Source organism: Lichenostomus cassidix, chromosome 2 (genome assembly GCF_008360975.1).
Source record: "Lichenostomus cassidix isolate B80296 chromosome 2, HeHo_3.0, whole genome shotgun sequence".
NCBI lineage: Eukaryota > Metazoa > Chordata > Aves > Passeriformes > Meliphagidae > Lichenostomus > Lichenostomus cassidix.
This window is the reverse complement of record NC_139482.1, coordinates 126,952,068-126,969,345: the sequence shown is the minus strand read 5'-3', so window position 1 is coordinate 126,969,345 and position 17,278 is coordinate 126,952,068. Positions and strand designations below refer to the sequence as shown.

At 40.5% G+C, this 17,278-nt stretch overlaps 1 protein-coding gene across 1 annotated transcript in view; it reads left to right on the top strand.

Moving 5' to 3' along the window:
- Positions 1-5,308: 5,308 nt before the first annotated feature.
- The window catches only part of PIP4P2 (phosphatidylinositol-4,5-bisphosphate 4-phosphatase 2), a 37,358-nt gene continuing 25,388 nt past the window's right edge, over positions 5,309-17,278 (top strand). The window contains exon 1 of the mRNA XM_085053175.1: positions 5,309-5,444. Coding sequence (XP_084909301.1) covers positions 5,420-5,444 — 25 coding nt within the window. The 5' untranslated portion in view covers positions 5,309-5,419. The remainder of the gene's footprint in view (positions 5,445-17,278) is intronic.

Below are 17,278 nucleotides of genomic sequence, written 5' to 3'. Positions count from 1 at the left end.
GCCAGCGCCGCCCCGCCCGGCGCCGCCCCAGCCGCGGCGTGAGGGGCCGGAGCGCTCCGCTGCTGGGGCTGGCGCTGGGGCTGGGGCTGGCGCTGGGGCTCTGGGCTCGGGTGCTGGGAGGGAAAGGAAGCGACACGTTTGTTCGGGGGCTGTGAGCGTTTGTGTCCGCTGGAATCTGCGGGTTACTCGCTCCTGCCGAAACGTCCCGGTAAAGGACTGCTGGGGACGAGTCGTCACTAGGAAGACCTTTAGCTGAACTAGAGATAAATCCTGTTAAACAGGGAGGCTGGAGGTGAGAAAGGAATCCGTTAGGGTTTTTATGCAATTTATCACATTAAGGATAAATTCATCACATTACGGAAAAAAAATTATTTAAGCTGTTTATTTCTGTACAAAATACACAGTGTGCTGCATGTGCCAGTTTTTCACATGAACCTCAAAAACACCAGGAAGGCTCACGATTTTCTAAGCTGTGGTGCTTGTGTCTCGTCACCATCGTGAAATTACTCCTCGGGAAATGTCACATATTTATTACAATTAAAAAGCAAACTTCATTTTTGGGGTCAAATCCCCACCACAAAGTGGGAACTACAGATTGTTGCATAATAAGATGCTTTTTTGTTTGGTTTTAAAATAGTGTTTTACACTATTTTGTGGAACATTTAGTTGGCATGGACAAAATATAACCTATAAAAGTTAATAATGGGGTTTAAAATTACTCAAACTGAGCAAAAACTGGTAATGGAACAGTGTGTTTGTCCTTAGCTGTCAAGGTCATTGGTGTTACTGGTTTTACATTTTTATGAACAGAATGTCCGCAAGAATACCTCCCTGAAGATACTTTGAAAAAAAACAGTAGATGTGTTGCTTGGAGACATGATTTGGTGATGGACTTGACAGTGCTGGGTTAACAGCTGGACATCAGAAACATCTTTCCCAGCCTAGATGATTCTGAGATTCTGTGAAGTACAGTGTCAAGTGTAAAGAAAGGACACGAGTCTAAAACAGAATCATAACATCATGTATCAAACCCTCTTGCTGTAAAGAACCACTATTTTTCTTAGACGCTCTTTAAAATTCTGTTGAAATGTAAATAATTTTCAGATTCACATGTCAATACCTGAAAATATAATTTTCCTTTACCTCCACCTGCTGTTTCCAGCTTGCTAGAATAAAAGGTCACAGATCAGCTAGGAAAAGAGAAGGGGGACAATTGGCTTTTAGCTAGGAAAATAGTGTAGGTTAGCAGCACATCTGGGCCTCTGCTGTTATTTGAACAGCACTAACATTGTGCCAGGAGCATTGGCTGGTGTAACCTGTAGTGGTAGCTCGGCAGGACAATGGCCATCAAGAGGAACTTTTTGATCTGCACAAATTAACTTTCCTGCGGCAATGTCTGGAAAGCAGATTCCCAGATCACATGGGTTGTTATGTCTGTAACAGCTGTGCAGCGATGAGAAGTCAGCAGAGGGCAGGTTGGCTGATGGTGACACTTGGCGGTGGCGAGGGCTGAGCCCCAAAGCAGAAGCCCTGGCGCTCTGCCTGCACCGGCACCGCCCTGTCGGGTCACGGGGATTAATCTCCAAAGCAGGAATCCCAGCGCTCGTTCTGCCCCGGCACCACCCTGTCCTTTGAACACTCCTTCAACACCATCTCACTTTCCTCTTATGGGGCTACTCCAAATATTTACCTAACACCTGTGGAATCCGAGTGATTTGGCATTATGGGGAAGTGAGGTGCCGAGGCTGAGGGAAGATAGCAAGAAGTGCGCTGGGCTATAATGTATGTACCGGACATGACCTATGCAAGTACTTTTGAAAGAACTATTTCAGCCAGGTGAAAGGGGAAAAAAATTAATAACAAAGCAGAACTGGCACAGCAAGCAGAAGGAAACAGGAACCCCTGGCCAGTGAATGACCCAGTGAATGACAGGCCTGCATGTTAGACAAAGAGTTCAAAAGCTCGTTGAAGCAATATTATCATGGGGAATAAAGGTTTAACTGGACTAAAGTAATGGAATGTAGACAGCGAATGAACAAACATTCTAGAGGTTTTTGGGGCTGCCTCCAACAGGTTTTGCTACAGTATGGGGGAATGGCTTCACAAAACTTTAATGGTGCTCCTGCAATTAGTGTCTTTGTAGATCAGACATCCCCAGGCAGCTGGAAGTATTTTAAGGAGCATATGCCAGGGTGGCTGGGAGTAAAACTGTAGAAAATTTATGTGTGGCAGTATTAGTGTATGATGGGCAAAAGAAAAAGCAGAGGTCAGAATAAGTAGATGAGAAAAGGGAAATCAGAGAAACAGTGGAACATCTGATGGCTGTTGCCTTGACAGGAAATCTCCAGGGGAGAAAAACTAAGAGAGGAAGACCTAAACCAGAAACTAAACCATTAAGCAGAAAGAGGCAGAGAAGGAGTGCGGAAATGGAGTGTTACTATTGTGGAAGTTTAGGACATAGGCAAAGAAAATGGCACTTCCAACCAAGTGGGGGAGTAATTGTGCAAGGATAGATAGTCACAACAACTAGAGGCCAGCAGTTCTACTGAATTTGAGGGAGCAATACAATTAGAAATATACAATTTGTGGAGAATACCTAGATCAACAGGGACATACAGTATGTGAGGAGTGGGTCTCAGTGTTGAATTTCTGGTAGGTGCAGGAGCCACATTATCCCTCTTAAACTTTGCCCCAAGAGGGTCAGTAACCACAGGCAAAGTAATCATGCATGGGGCCACTGGGCAGGGAAAAATGTGAGTAAACGTGTATTAGCAACAATAGGAAATAAAAGGATACAGGGAAGATATGTATTAGTAGAAGATTCCCCAGTGTGCTTGTTAGGGAGAGACCTCCAGGCCTTAGATGCAGAATTGCATTTGACACCAGAAGGAATGGTGTTAATAGTGGGACTGAGTGTGATTACTGAGAGCTTCAAAAGTGAACAGAAGATACTAGAAATATTGAAAGCTGTATTATCAGAATTCTGGGGTAAGACCACTACAGGCTGTTAGTTTCAGCACAGCCCATGTGCATTAAAACCAAGAGAGATGTGCCACCCACTGTGAGACAGTACCCTATTCCCCTGGAAGCTGGGAAAAGTAGCCAAAACCAGATAGACCAAAACTTAGACCAAAGAATTTTAAAGGTCTGTGTGTCTGCATATAACAGTCCTATATTGCCTCTAAACCAGAATAGATTAGATGAAGACCCTGAGTACTACTTGTGTAGGATTTGTGGGCAGTTCACCAACATGCAGTGACCCCTGGCATCCTGTGGTGCCAGGCCCCTTGTCTATACTTCTGCAAATACCACTTCAATATGGATATTTTATTGTAAATGATTTAACAGCTGGCTTTTTAAGCACCCCAAAAGGTGAAGGTAATCAACCTTTGTTTACCTTCAAACGGTTGTGTTGACACAGTATGTTTTATAGATGGAAAAAGAACATATAAGAGCAGAAAATAGTATGCTCAATTGTATCAGCCCATGCCATCTGAAATACAGGTATATAATATATAGCCTGGAGATAAAGTTTTAATTAAGGTATTCTCTAGAAAATCCAAGTACTAAAATGAGAAGGCCATATACTTTCCTACTATTTTTTTTGCTGTTTAAGTTTTAGATCAGGAAAACTGGATAGGCTGTTTTCACATCAAATGAAGAGTGGATGATCAATCAGTTGATAAATGCCTTCTGAGAATCCTTGGTGATTTTGTATTTGCAATGATTTGAGTGTTTGTGCACAGGAATCTATGAACTTGTACTCTCCCCTATGGGAATCTTGTTAGCCTTAATTTTGTTATGTTTGTTACTTGTAATAATGTTGTATATAAAAGCGGTGGTCAAATGCCTCAAAAGTTTTTTTTCTTTTTCCTTTCAATATATTAGCAGGCGGACTGTTGAGGAATACACCCAGTTCAGATTGCTTGGTGTGTGACATGCTCACTGTGCCCTGGATGGCTGGAACCACAAGCAATGAGCCATGAAGGAGCTCTGACCTTTTGGCTGACAAAGGACATATGGATCTGCAACACCAGCCAGGCAGGGATGGTCAGTCACCCAGAGCCTCTGCAGGACCCAGTGGACAACAAGAAGACCCCAAACCAACACCCACCATTGGGGCAAGAGGTGCTTGAAGCATGGGTGCACAGACTGAGGGTATAAAATCACAGGAATCTCTTTGTTGGGGTTCCTTCCCTAGAGGGATCCAACTCTGTAAGTCACTGTACCACAATTAAATTACCTAAAGGAACAGGATATCTGGGACTCTGCTATGGGAAACCCGGGGTCAAGCTGATGAGGGAAACCTAGGTCTAAATTTGGGTTGTGCAGGGAGTGAAACAGGGAAGCAGTCAGGGCACTGGAGACACTTGTTGCAAAGGGGCTTCTATCCCAGTCAAAAATAGAGTGGTGCAAGTAGAACTCCCAAATTGCCATCAGGATGATCAGATGGGAGAGTTTCCCTAACATGTAACTTTCTACATTTCAGGTGTTTTTTTTCCAGAACTTTAGAAATTACAACAAAGTAAAAAAAAAATCCTCTTTTTACCATATAAGACACTGTAATTAGATGTTCAGACATACGACACACTCTGTCCTTCAGGCAGGCTGAGCTCTCCAGTGTTTTAGGGGACTAAAGCCTTAAATCTGTCAGAAAAAAAAGGTGGCAGAGGTTCCTTCCCTCCAGCAGAACTACCCCCAGTCAAAGGGTAGTCACTACAGGGCTCCAGTGAAGCCCCTGTAGTGACAACAGTTTTTAGTGCAGGCTTCTCCCATATTGTTAGCAGAAACCCAAAAGAATATAGAATAAATACCAACGACCAAATACCTCAAGTCACCAAATGTAAAGTGCTAAGTTGATGAAGGCAGGTTGATTAAAGCTAGCCTCATTTGAACAGCACTTAATACAGCTGAGCTCAAATTCACACGGGAGTGGAGATTTTAGTGCACACTTAGAATGAGTACGTGTTTCAGAACAGCAGTACCATAGATGCTGGGCAGGTCATGCTGCACAGCCAGCTAACAATGAGTTTCCTCTGCTGCCATGAAACCTGGAATAAAAGAAAGCTATTAAGAAGAGCACTTCCACTGCTAGCAGCAGGCCACAGGCGCAGTGCCCCAGTTCTGGCCTGCGGCGCTTGTTATCAGCCTGTGGTGAGAGCCTGTCCTGGGAACTGGAGCTGTGTGCCAAGACGGCTGTTATGAACTGGAGTTTAATGTGGGATAACAGCAAAGGCCTTGAAAATGCTGAAAACAGAGGATCCAACATTGTAAACTAACTGATATCAAATTTCTGCTTGAAAAAAACACATCACAAGTTATGGAAACGACTGCTTTCAGCCTACCAAAGGGAAGCAGCAGCTGAGCTGGAGAGGATCAACCAAGCAGCAGGAGGAGGCATTTGCTGAGACCTGAGAAAATGACACTCTCTGGCATCGCCAAGGGTGAGTATGGCTTAGGGGGTGGACACCAAAGGCTGCTAGCTGATCAGAAATCCTCTTATAAAAGGAAATAATTCTGAATTTAGCGAAACTGCCCCTATGGAGACCTGCAGTCAAGACGTCTCTGTGGGACTGCCACATGTGGGACCCACTCTGTGGCTACACATCTCAGTGGCATGTGCACCACCTTCTCTCCCTGACTGCCCCTACTCCAGGGGCCCTACCTGCTCCCTGCCTGCTTGTACCAGGATTCCTGGTTCCTCTGGGGCCTTTTGATCTGCCAGCTCATCAGGACTAAGTACGTCAGGATTGTGTACATGTGCATTTTTTTTCCTCCACAAATTTTGGTTTTCCTCTCTGGTAGTCTTAGAGCACATAGCTTGAGCCTTCCTGCATGTAAGCTCAGCTTGTCTAGTTCCTGAGTAGAAAGGGTGGTTTAACAAAGAAGGTCATAATGAAACATAATGGTTAGAAGTTGATATGAAAAAAATAAAAGAACTGAAATCTGAGGTAACCAACTGTGAAGCATTTTGTCTAGGATCTGATAAGTTTGCTGTCACACAAGTCTTTAAATCAAGACTGAAATACTTTCTATGGGTATGTGTTAACTCAAATCCGAGTTATGGGCTTCATGCAAGCAGCATTTACTGACTTTCAGAATTCAAAGCAGTCTGACTGGATTACCATAACGGCCCTTTCTGGTATTAAAATTTATGACTTCATTTATCTGTTCTGTAGGAAGTTGAGCCTCCCATTGAAATCAATGGTAACTGTAAGATGCTCTGTACTAAGCACAGTCTGTATTACACACTAACAAAATTGAAACTTTCAGAATTAAGGGGTACTTTTGCAATGTGACTGAATATTTTCAAGTTAGTCACTGAAGTCAGTCATTTCATATGTGTGATGTCAGCTGACTTGGACAGTGAATTAACCAGCTGCTGTGTTCTCTTTCTTTCATATTTCTTTTCTGGGAAGGAAGCATGCCTGGCTATTTAAAGTACTGCATTTTGACATCCTTTCTAGTATCGTTCTGCCAGTGGTCTCACAGTATTTAGTAACATGCTGAATATCAGGAAGGTCATTTGTTCATTGATACGTAAGCTGAGGTGGGACCCCTGGTACTTCTGTCGCTCTCCAAAAATCTAGATTTTGTTTCTTCAATTGCGAAGGCAATAAGCTGTTTGGCAGACAGTTTTCATGACTGAAGTAAAGGCTATCCAAATCTTACTCAGCTAAATGATATAAAACTTTGGTCAAGCAAAGAAGCTGTCTTACTACTTTTAGGTCAGCATCTATCTCAATCCCTTCTATTATCTACAAGATGTTTCTTGCAAAGAATTAAAGTGAATTACAGGCAGGTTATACCTATACATGAAATTGTGTTGAAATGGCTCTGTTGTTTTGCCAAGGTTTTGTTGAGAGTTTTCTGATTTACATGCTATATAATCAGTGAATCTGGGTTACTTGAGCCCAGATACTGAAGCAAAAGTAGCTAAACTCTACTTTATGCCCTAAAATCGGCTGGCAGTAAGATTTGTAATTATTCTATGTGAATGAAGGAATATAAATGACCTTGAAATTAAGCCTCTACAGAGTATAAAGCTCAATATGGTAAGTTCTGTTAGGTTCCTAAAATCTCCTACTGTAGTATATGTACTACATACTGTATGAAAGTTCACTTATAGTAAACTTAGCTAGTAAATGAACTAGCTAAGATTTTCCTATTGTTTGTTTATGTTTGCTGGAAACAGTGCTATCAGATTTTCACAGCAGGACATTGCAGCTGAGATCTCTCATCTGTGAAACTTTTCTAGTAATTTTGCAGCAGAAATCTGACACAAGTCAGGACCCAATGCATATAAAATCACATAACAAAATCTGTAATGGGTCATATTTGTCAGTTAAAATAGTGGGGCTTATTTCTGGATTTGATATTTTTGAGCTTACAAAGACCAATGTATTTACCTTTTTTATTTGCAAAATCAGAAGTTGAAAAAAATCTTAGGTTTCTGTTAATGCAAATAGTTTCAGGATCAGTCATTCACAGTTGTCTTACAAATGCTTGAATACAGAGAAACTGTGGCTGTAACCTGGAGATGTCCTTGATTTCCGTGAAGATTGCTATTGTGGAATGTGTCTGTTAGTGCTACTGCATTTTTGCCAACCTCAGCAAATGTATTGTGAGCTTTGCAGTGTTTTGCTTTCTTAAATTTTAGCAGCTAGAATGGTGAGATTTTATTTTTTTAAAAACCCCCAAGTCTAGACTTTTAAGCAGTTTTCTTGGCTATATGACTGAGATGTGGTCTTTGACAAAAGGTGACTTGAATACATTCTTCATGATCAGAAACAATAAGCAAAAAGAAAAAACTCAGCTGCAGGTCTTCACATTGCTTTTCAGGAGGAAAAAGCATTTAAAATTGGACATTTGGGATTTCCAATACATAAGTGTAGTTCCTCAATGCATTCAGCAGACATTGTCAGTCAGGTTTCACAGGGTTAGCACTGGATGTTGTCACATTTTGCTGCTGTAGTCCTGGAAGGAATCTTGGCCAATAATCTAGGCTCTGCCAAACCCCTTGAAGCTGCTGTCATTTTCACTGCTCTTTTATTTTCACTATTATTATTTTCTGCACCGTGGAGTTGCCAACTATAGCTCATCTTTTTGTTATAAAACAAGGAAAGAGAGTGACACATGTTAAGCAGACATCTTTTTTGCCAGGTAATCTTCCCACATCTCATGATAATGAAAGAAAAGACAAGAGGAGCCCTAGGTACTCCTTAAACTGCTATAATGTGTAATGGGACAGTTACTACAATCTCTGAAACTCTCAAAGTAGCATTCAATAGTAAGCATTCCAGCTAAAATTGCATTTACTTGTACACAGACTTCCAAAAAATGTATGACTAAGTATTTGCACTGTGCTTTGTGCACTATAAATTCTAATATCAATAAAATACAGTTATATCTTTGTATAACTTTTCAGCATACAGAATTCTCTCCATCATTTCTAGCACACATAATTTTTACATCACTGCCACAACTCAACCAAAAATCTGTCACACAAACTGCTGGCCAGGGATGAAGTGCCAAGCTAGGCACATCCTCTAATCTGAGCCCTGGACTGCCAGTGCTCTCCATAGGGCTTGGTACTGCAGTCCAGCTCTAGTGCTCTCATCTGCTGGGTGTCCTGGTGGGGAAGAAAGGAATCTGCCTAGCTTGAGTGCTCTAAGGACAAGGAAAAGACAACCAGAAGATTCAGAAAAGGAGTCTGGTGACCCTGGCACAGGGAAAGCAAAGGGAAAACTGACTGAGCTCTGAAAGGAACTGTAGAGGTGATGGTTGGAGAGAGAGCTCATGGCTGTCACAAGAAGAAGGAATGTCTGGACCCAGTAGAGAAAATGGAAGAGGTAATTGGAGAAGATGTGTTTGACAAAGGGAGATGAATATAAGAGTGGTAAAACACTGAAACAAGCTGCTGAGAGAGGTGGTAGGTGGCCCATCCCGGGAAACATTCAAGGCCAGGTTGGACAAGGCTCTGAGCACTCTGATCTAGTGGACAGTGTCCCTGCTCATTGCAGGGGGCTGGACTATATGCCCTTTAAAGGTCCTTTCCAACCCAAACTATTTTATGATCCTATGAATTCTAAAATAGGGGGATGAACAGTGGGACTAGGAGTAATCAGAGAAGGAGGCAAAGAATTATTGATCCCTATCTTAGGTTAGTTAGGAGATATTCTGGCAAGAAGCAAGACTACAAGATAAAATTGGGATAAGCTGAGGGAGAACCCAGAGAGGAGAGCAAAGCAAGAGGTAAACCAGGGTAAGGACTTGGAGTTCTAAATATGAGTACTGGGGCAATGAAATGGTTAAAAGTGATTAACAAAAAAAGATGGACAAACTCCAGAATTCTTCAGTGCAATCCCATAGTGAGTGGGCTCCACAAATATTCTGATTGATGTGCAGAGACATTGCTGCATACACTCCAAAGAAAACTATCACATTAACTCCAACATTTACAAACAAAGAGCTGATTAAGTGGTTGAGTTTGACAACAGACTTTCCTCACATGGAGTGATTTACAACTGAATTGTGGAGAGAGATGAGATGGAGTAAGACAACAGCTGATCTGAAATGAGAAAATTGAATTATTTGAAAAGGTGCAGTGTGGCTAGCACAGGTCTTTCCCGTGAGAACACCCTTCTGTGTTTTATAAACAAAGATAAAGTTTGGATGTTTTGAAACAGTGTCTCGAGATTTGGACAGTTCAGGCCTGGCCAATCAGGCCTAGGGGGAGGTTTCTGACTGACCAATCTGGGCGACCACTGAAAAGTCTATATATATTGAAAACAAAATAATAAATTGCTTCTTTCTTGTCACACTGAGAACTTGGGTCTTTTTCTCTGCTAGCAGCTCAACAGCGACAGTGCAGAACATGTAAAGGATACAACCCTTGGTATATGAAGAAAGAATAGGCTGTGCATTTTAACCACAGGGCTGTCGGTACAAAAGCACTACTTTTGATGTTGCAAACCTCTGTTGGTACTTAACATCAGCCATCATTCCATCCTTCTCTCAAATGGCTTCATGAATTTTTATCTCCAGATTGATAGAAACTAGTAAGCAACCAGCCAGGGCTTTCTGTGCCTTTGCAGTGTATCATCTTGGAGAAAAAAGAAAATCCAACAGTTTCTCCAAATCCAAAGCACCAAAACTCCAAAGCTGATGTGTATTCCCATTCATCTTAAGCATTTCACAAAAATAATTTTCCATACTTACAAGCAAGTGATGCTTACAGAAACAAATGTTATTATTCCTTCTTAGTCAATATCTTTCATTGTTGTTTGGGTTTGTTTTTTTGTTTTTGCCTTTTTTTTTTTTTAGGAGGAAAGAAAGCCACTTTTAGAGCTTGAATCTGTTGCAGAACTGAATTTTCCATTTTCCTGGAAATCCTAAATCAGTGCCTTTGTACTCCCAGCTCTTCAATTTCCAATAGCCACCCCCAAAAATTTGTGGGAGAATTGTGTTAATTCTTGCTCTGTCATCTGTTACAGTAATGTGCCCAGAGATTTAGATCACTGTTAAATGACAAGAACATTTCAAAGAACATAGATATGATACATTTCTTACAGAAGCTATTTGGGGTTTTTGTGATCTATAATAGATAGCATACCAGGGACCTCAAAGGGTATAGTAGGTCATCTGGGAGGGGTTGTGGAAGGAAGGCAGAGCTAGAACTGTAACAGCTGCCTGCAGGAAATAAGGGAAGTGGAATCTATCCAAACTGCTATAAGGACATTAAATAGGAGCACAATGCAGGATCTGCCAGTTCTACAAGGAGAGAGCAAAATATTAGAAATTAAGTGAGTAACCTGATAGCAAGATCACAAAAAAAATTTGTCATTGACTCAAAAAACTGATGCACATCAAAACAGAATTTGCAGAGATACACTAGAGCGAGTAAGTCTGATTTCTTTTCCCTGGATAAAAGGATCACAGGAATCCTATTTCAAGCATTATGTGCTAACAATGTGCAGATTCCATATTTATTTGTTCTTCATTAGGAGACCTACTTACAAGATTCTGCAATGGCATGAAATACACTCATTTCATTGCACCTTTTTCAACTCCATGGGTCTTGAAAATTTTTTGTAGTACTGGTAAGGTTTTTTTCTGTATTTAGTTGCTACCTTAATTGCACTATTTTTCATTCTTTCTCCTTGTTATAGGACCTGCATCTTTTTCTGACAGTATTAAGACTGATCAGTTTATAAGGATAAGCAAACCCCATCTCTGTTTTAACCTTTCCCGGACGGATATTGGGTGTTGTATCAAAAAGCTGTAATACTCTTCTGATGAAGTTCACAATAACTATTGGCATAATTCTCACTTCTTTTCCATCAATGGGAGTATCATGTATGTTTCTACTTTTCTTTTTACAATCTGTGTACTGATAAGGCCTAGATACAGACAAAAAAAAATCTGTTTTTTCTATTCTTACATTGGAAAATTCAGCCTTCTAGTAGCTGGAGACTCTCCAGGCCTCTAATTTGTCTTGCTCCTCATGGCTACAATGTTTTGGTTTTAATTACAAGTTCTTCTTTATTGGTGTCTGTGATTGGACTAGCTGTTGCCACCCTTGCATCCCATGCTGATAGGGCTCTGTATCTGTAAAACTCTGTAGGGCTCTGTATCTGTAAAACTAAATTATTTCTTAATGAAAAGCATCAGTTCTGCAGGTACAGCCAATATTTAGATGTAAACATGCAAACAGTTTGATTTCTGGGTATCTAGACTAAATTCCTTCACCCTCCAAATCTTTTATTTTCCATCTTGTTATGTGCAACTCTTCTAACTTACAGAAGCCTTGCAGAACCCCAAGCCATAGGGGAGATGAGCTCAAGGCTCTCAATGCTCTTTAAGAATTTCATTCCATCAGATTTCTGATATCTACACATTCTTTCTGCAGCAACATCTTTCTTGGCAGTTTCCAGGAGAAAAGCTTACCTTGGAGACAGGATTTTCCACCAGGATTTTCACTCCCCCAGTCTGATTTCAAATGTTTACTTTCAAAATGCTGGTGATTCAAAGATCATCAGTTCAGTATGGCTGCTCTTGATCACATTTAATAGAATAATAGAATCACAGAATATGCTGAGTTAGAAGGGACCCACAAGTATCATCAAAGTCCACCTCCTGGACCTGCACAGGACAGCACCAAGAGTCACACCATGTGCCTGAGAGCATTGTCTAAATGCTCCTTGAACTCCATCAGGCTTGGACCACTTCCCTGGAGAGCCTGTTCCAGTGCCCAACCACCCTCTGGGTGAAGAACCTTTTTCCTAATCTGTAACCTAGATCTTCCATGACACAGCCCTGTCACCTGTCCTTGGGTCACCAGAGAGAAAAAAATCAGTGTCTGCCCCTCCTCTTCCCCTCATGAGGAAGTTGCAACTGCAGTGAGGTCTCCCCTCAGTCTCTTCCAGGCTGAACAAACCAAGTGACCTCAGCCACTCCTCATACAGTTTCCCATCAAGGCCCCTCACCATCTCTGTGTCCCTCCTCCGAACACTCTGTGTACTATGTTAACAAATGCAGGTAAGCACTGTGCCACTTCAATCCACACCATCCATATCTGTGTGTAACAGTCTTTGCAGTACCATTTACAGTGTGGTCATAAATCTACTAAGCATTATCATCAGGGGTTCTACTTAGCTGAAATACAGATTGGTGCTCACATAAAATAACTAGAGTAACAGGCCTTGTTACTCTTTCTCATTGTCCTGGAAAAATCATGAGCTGTATGTCAATCACTTCATCCATTCCTGAAATGGAACTACATTTTAATGAATATGTTGCATGAAATGAGTTCCAGTTGAAATTGAAGAAGGCTGCTCATTGAGACTGAAATGGCAAAGTGAATTCAAGTCAGACGCTTCATTATCCAAACTGGAGTTTGACCAAGATGCTGCTATTCTTGTGATATGTGTCATGGGATAGCTCGTGATCAAAAGCTGCTGTAACCTTGAGTTCAATTTGAAGCTTCTTTTATACTTAGTGTCCACCAGGTGCCAGGAGGGTACAGCAGCTCTGTTCTTCCTCAAAGCAAAAGGTGGTGTCCAGTGAAGCACCATAAGTTACTTTAGATCTTTACCTGCTTTTCTTCAATGTGTCTTATCTAGGTGTGGACTGAGCCAGATGTTGCTTGGTTTCATGACCAAAGACTCAGAGGTGTTTCTGGCTAAAAAGTAACTCCACTTGAAACTGAAAAAAAATACTCAAATAAAAGTGTAGCACATTTTCCTCATTCCCATCAAACTGCCCCTCAGAACTAAAAACTGATCAAATTAAAATTGATCAAATTAAAGAGATCAAATTAAAATTGTATATGATGCCAACATTTAGAAGTGTCTAACAAATTTAAAACTAATTGTCTCAGTAATATTAATCTATTCAATAATAGAAAATAAGAGAGAAAAACGGAATTAAAAGTTTATTCAAAAGTTACTGGTACAACACCATTTGACTTACATTAGTAAACAAGTGGAATGATTTCTCAGAATAAAGGTATCTAGATATTTAGATATAATATAGCTTTTTAATAATAGTATAATACTTACTGGGTAACAACCTCTGACAAATAACAAAGGAAGGAATTTTGAGTATATTTAATGTGATTAAGAAGAGATTAATATATTAAATAAAGATTTTTGAAAGCAGCTGGTGTCTTGAAGACCACCAAGAAAATGCCTAATGGTTGTGGTAACACATAGAGATGGAGCTGGACTGTAAAGGAAATTAAAAATCCTGAACAATTTTCCTGCCAATAAGGATTCTATTTTCCAGTGTGAACTGCTTCTTAATTGAGACTGAAAATTCCTCCATTATTCTAAAAATAAGGTTAACTGAAAATAGCACCAATACTTTAAAAGAAATGACAGATGTGCAGTCAAGAAAAGATGATAACATGAATAAGCTGTAGAAGAATCGCAATTCCAGTTACAAATAACAGAAGACGTCTCCCTTTGTGTAAATGAAGACTTCTTTACCATTATAATTTCTGTCTGTCATAATCTGCTGTAGTAAAATTAATGCAGTCCAGGAAATTGCAGCTTTGTAAGAGCAGCAGCACTACATACATTTGCATGAATGCTCTGTAGTGACAGGAATAGAATATATGGCATAAAACTTACTAAAAATAGACTTGTCTAGTCAGTGGCCAAATGCTACCCGTTGCTTTTGGGAACAGAGGGTGTCGACAGGAGACACTGTCAGTACAGCGAGCATGACCCTTCCTGCAGCTCTGGTGTGCTGTTCTCCTGCCTCTGTAGCCCTGCAGGTGGGAAGGAGTGGGTTGGAAGAACCACTTTCTGCAACATTAGGTGCTGTCAGCCTCCTAAGTCATCACTGAATAACATAATGTTCCTTGTCTGTGTTTTGCCAGTGGGAGGGTGACTTATCACACAGCCATAATGGGATGAGCAGTGTTGATGGGACTAAAGGTAAAATTCTTCTGCAGATAAGAGGTTCATATTTAATTCCTATGCTCTGTAGTTCTACTGTCTAATTTCTGCAGAGGAAAAAAAAAGCCTTTTCCCAAGGAAAAATGTATTGGAATTGTGTGACATTCCCGTTTTCATACTGCTTGTATATTTTTGCATGTGAATAAATTATAGACATATACATTTAGAGGGAAAAAAAGAAAAAAAAGTTAAACATTTCAGCACACTAACTGTTCTAGAGATTATTACATGGCTGTGCATATCAATGCCAAGTCCCGATCCTATCTGGAGTTGGAAATCTGCGCTAGGTTGTGGCATGGTACAAAGGACAGAACTGAAAAGTATTTTCAAAAGCCTTGACTTTCAAAATGTGCTCTCAAATACTATCCTGGATGCTGTATCATATTTTATGTTGCATTACCTTACCTGAAACCAAATTTGCAATCTATAGTTAATTATTTTTATAACTGGTACTAATTATTATATCCTGCATCTCATACTATACACAGTAGTGTAACTACATTTCTCAGACTATCTATGTTATGAAATTTTATCTTGTCATAAACTTGATCTTGCAGCATAGGATAGCTTTGCAAATGAAAATCTTGAAAGAATTTTGTGTGCACTGTATCTGCTCCTCCTCTGCACCTCTCTGTATTAACAGTTTAAAAAATAAGCCAGGTCTTGTGTTAGCTTACTGTGCCTCTTCTAATGTAGTGAATCTGGGAAAATATAAGACTATGCACTTTTCCTTCTATTTTTATTCAATATATTTGCCATGAGGAAGAAACTTGGTTTAGCAAACAGTCCCTTGACCATATTCCAATTCTTGCACTGTGAGTGAGAAATTATGTGAATTTGCATAACCCATATTATGTCTGAATTTTTATTTTTATCTTTTTTGTCTTTTAAACAATCAGTGTATTTCTCTGTGTCTTTGAACAGCTCCTATCACAGTGGGTTTAGGTTTACAGACTCTAAGCATTATTATGAAACTAAAAATAACAGAGATAAAAAGTTATTATTGGAGGTTATTTATTCTTAAATATAACACAGAAAATTACAATGGTACCTGAAAAAGTCTGCATAATACAAACAGACTCCCTGAGATAGTTTTTCACACTTACGACTTATTAGAGAGGCAAGATTAACAAACAGTTATAGTTGTTTATACTATTGATACACAAATACCTTTGCACTTGACAATGAGCTTTGACATTTTCACTGGTTGGTCTCATGTGAAAGTTAAGTCTTTTATTTAGGGAAAATTGAAAAAAAAATCAAGGAGAATGATAATTTTAGAATGAAGAAAAATTAAACTTGAGCATTATCAAGCTTCTCAAAAGATCACTCTAACTAAGCATGGGACATTAATAAGAACAGAGGAAGAAAATATGTTGTACTCTGTTCATTTTATCTCCCTGCTAAATATACGCCTTGTCAGTAATCAGTGTGCTGCCTTGCTCAGCCCTCATTTATTTGGTAAAGAAGTGCATATGAAACAACAGGACTGGGGAAGGACAGAGGGGTACATGTATGATTCTGTTCTGTGACACAGGTAAAGACACCTTGAGAAACCTTCTGTAAGGCTGCTCTCAGAGGTATAGTTGGTTCATTTGCCTGTGTCATTTTCAAGGCTGCATAGTAGCATGTTTTCAGTAGGAGGCATTTCCCATGGAGGCACGTGCTTGAATTCATAGTCTGTATCATTCAGCCTTCAGTGCTGGGAATCCAGAGCTGCCTTGGCAGCACAACCAAGTACCACAGCAAAGGCTGAGGCGTGCACAGGGTGTGCTCTGACTCGCCTGTCGAAGGACCCTGGGGGCAACCAGTGCGGAAAAACACCTGCACTTTTGCTGTGACACTGAATTCAAGTGGTGACGTGTCTTCCAGGTAGCTCAGGCACAAGCAGGGCTGCTCAGAGCAGAGCATCCCACCCACCAAAGAAGGCAGGATTTTCATAGAAGGAAAACTGCACAGCAGTTTAATTAAACATGTATCATAAGGCAGTTGCATCCAGAGGAAGAAGAGCAGGAAGAAAGCAGCAAGTTCTCAATGCCTAAGATGTCTGCAGCCTGGCATTATCTGACATTTGAAGCCTTCCTTTAGAACCTGAGTGACATCCAAGGAAGTCTTGTTACCAGGCAAGTGCATCCCCTAATTTTTGGTATACATTTAGGTACCATCCAGCTTCCCATGGATACTGCAGAAAATGCTAGCAGATCTGCACATCAGGCTGCAATGTTTGAGTAGGAAAGTCCTGTAGACCTTTGGCTACCTTAAAACACAGGGACTCAAAATACTGAAAAACAGAGGCAGATGACTGAACTATTGCCTAATTTCTGCTATTTAGACTATAGCAGCTCAGGTGACTAGGGATTAAAGAGCTCTGAAAAGTTAAGTCAAGGATCTACAGGAATGCTTATTTTTCTTTATTCCAAATGGCTACTTATTTAGATGACAGTCATATTTCCAATAATAGGTCAGCATGCTGGGATGCTTAATAATTCTCAGCCGTATGTGCAGGCTTGAGAGGTCAGACTGAGTTGTGACACAGCTTTCCCTGCAGGTCCTTGGGAGTGAACTTGAGGCTTACAAGTCTTCTTCAGAGGCACAGAACAGCAGTTCAGTGGAGGTTCAAGGAGGTCCCACACAGATGATTTGCTGTAATTGCTGCAGGATGGACCAGGCATTGGTGGAACTCAGTGCTGCCTGGTTGGCAGCTTTAACAATGCATAAAATCTTTTGTCTTTTCTCATACAAGAAAAAATAGTAAAGAAATCTGGTTGCAGCTGCCAGTTCGTGCAATAGGACTCCAAAAAAAAGTCCACAGC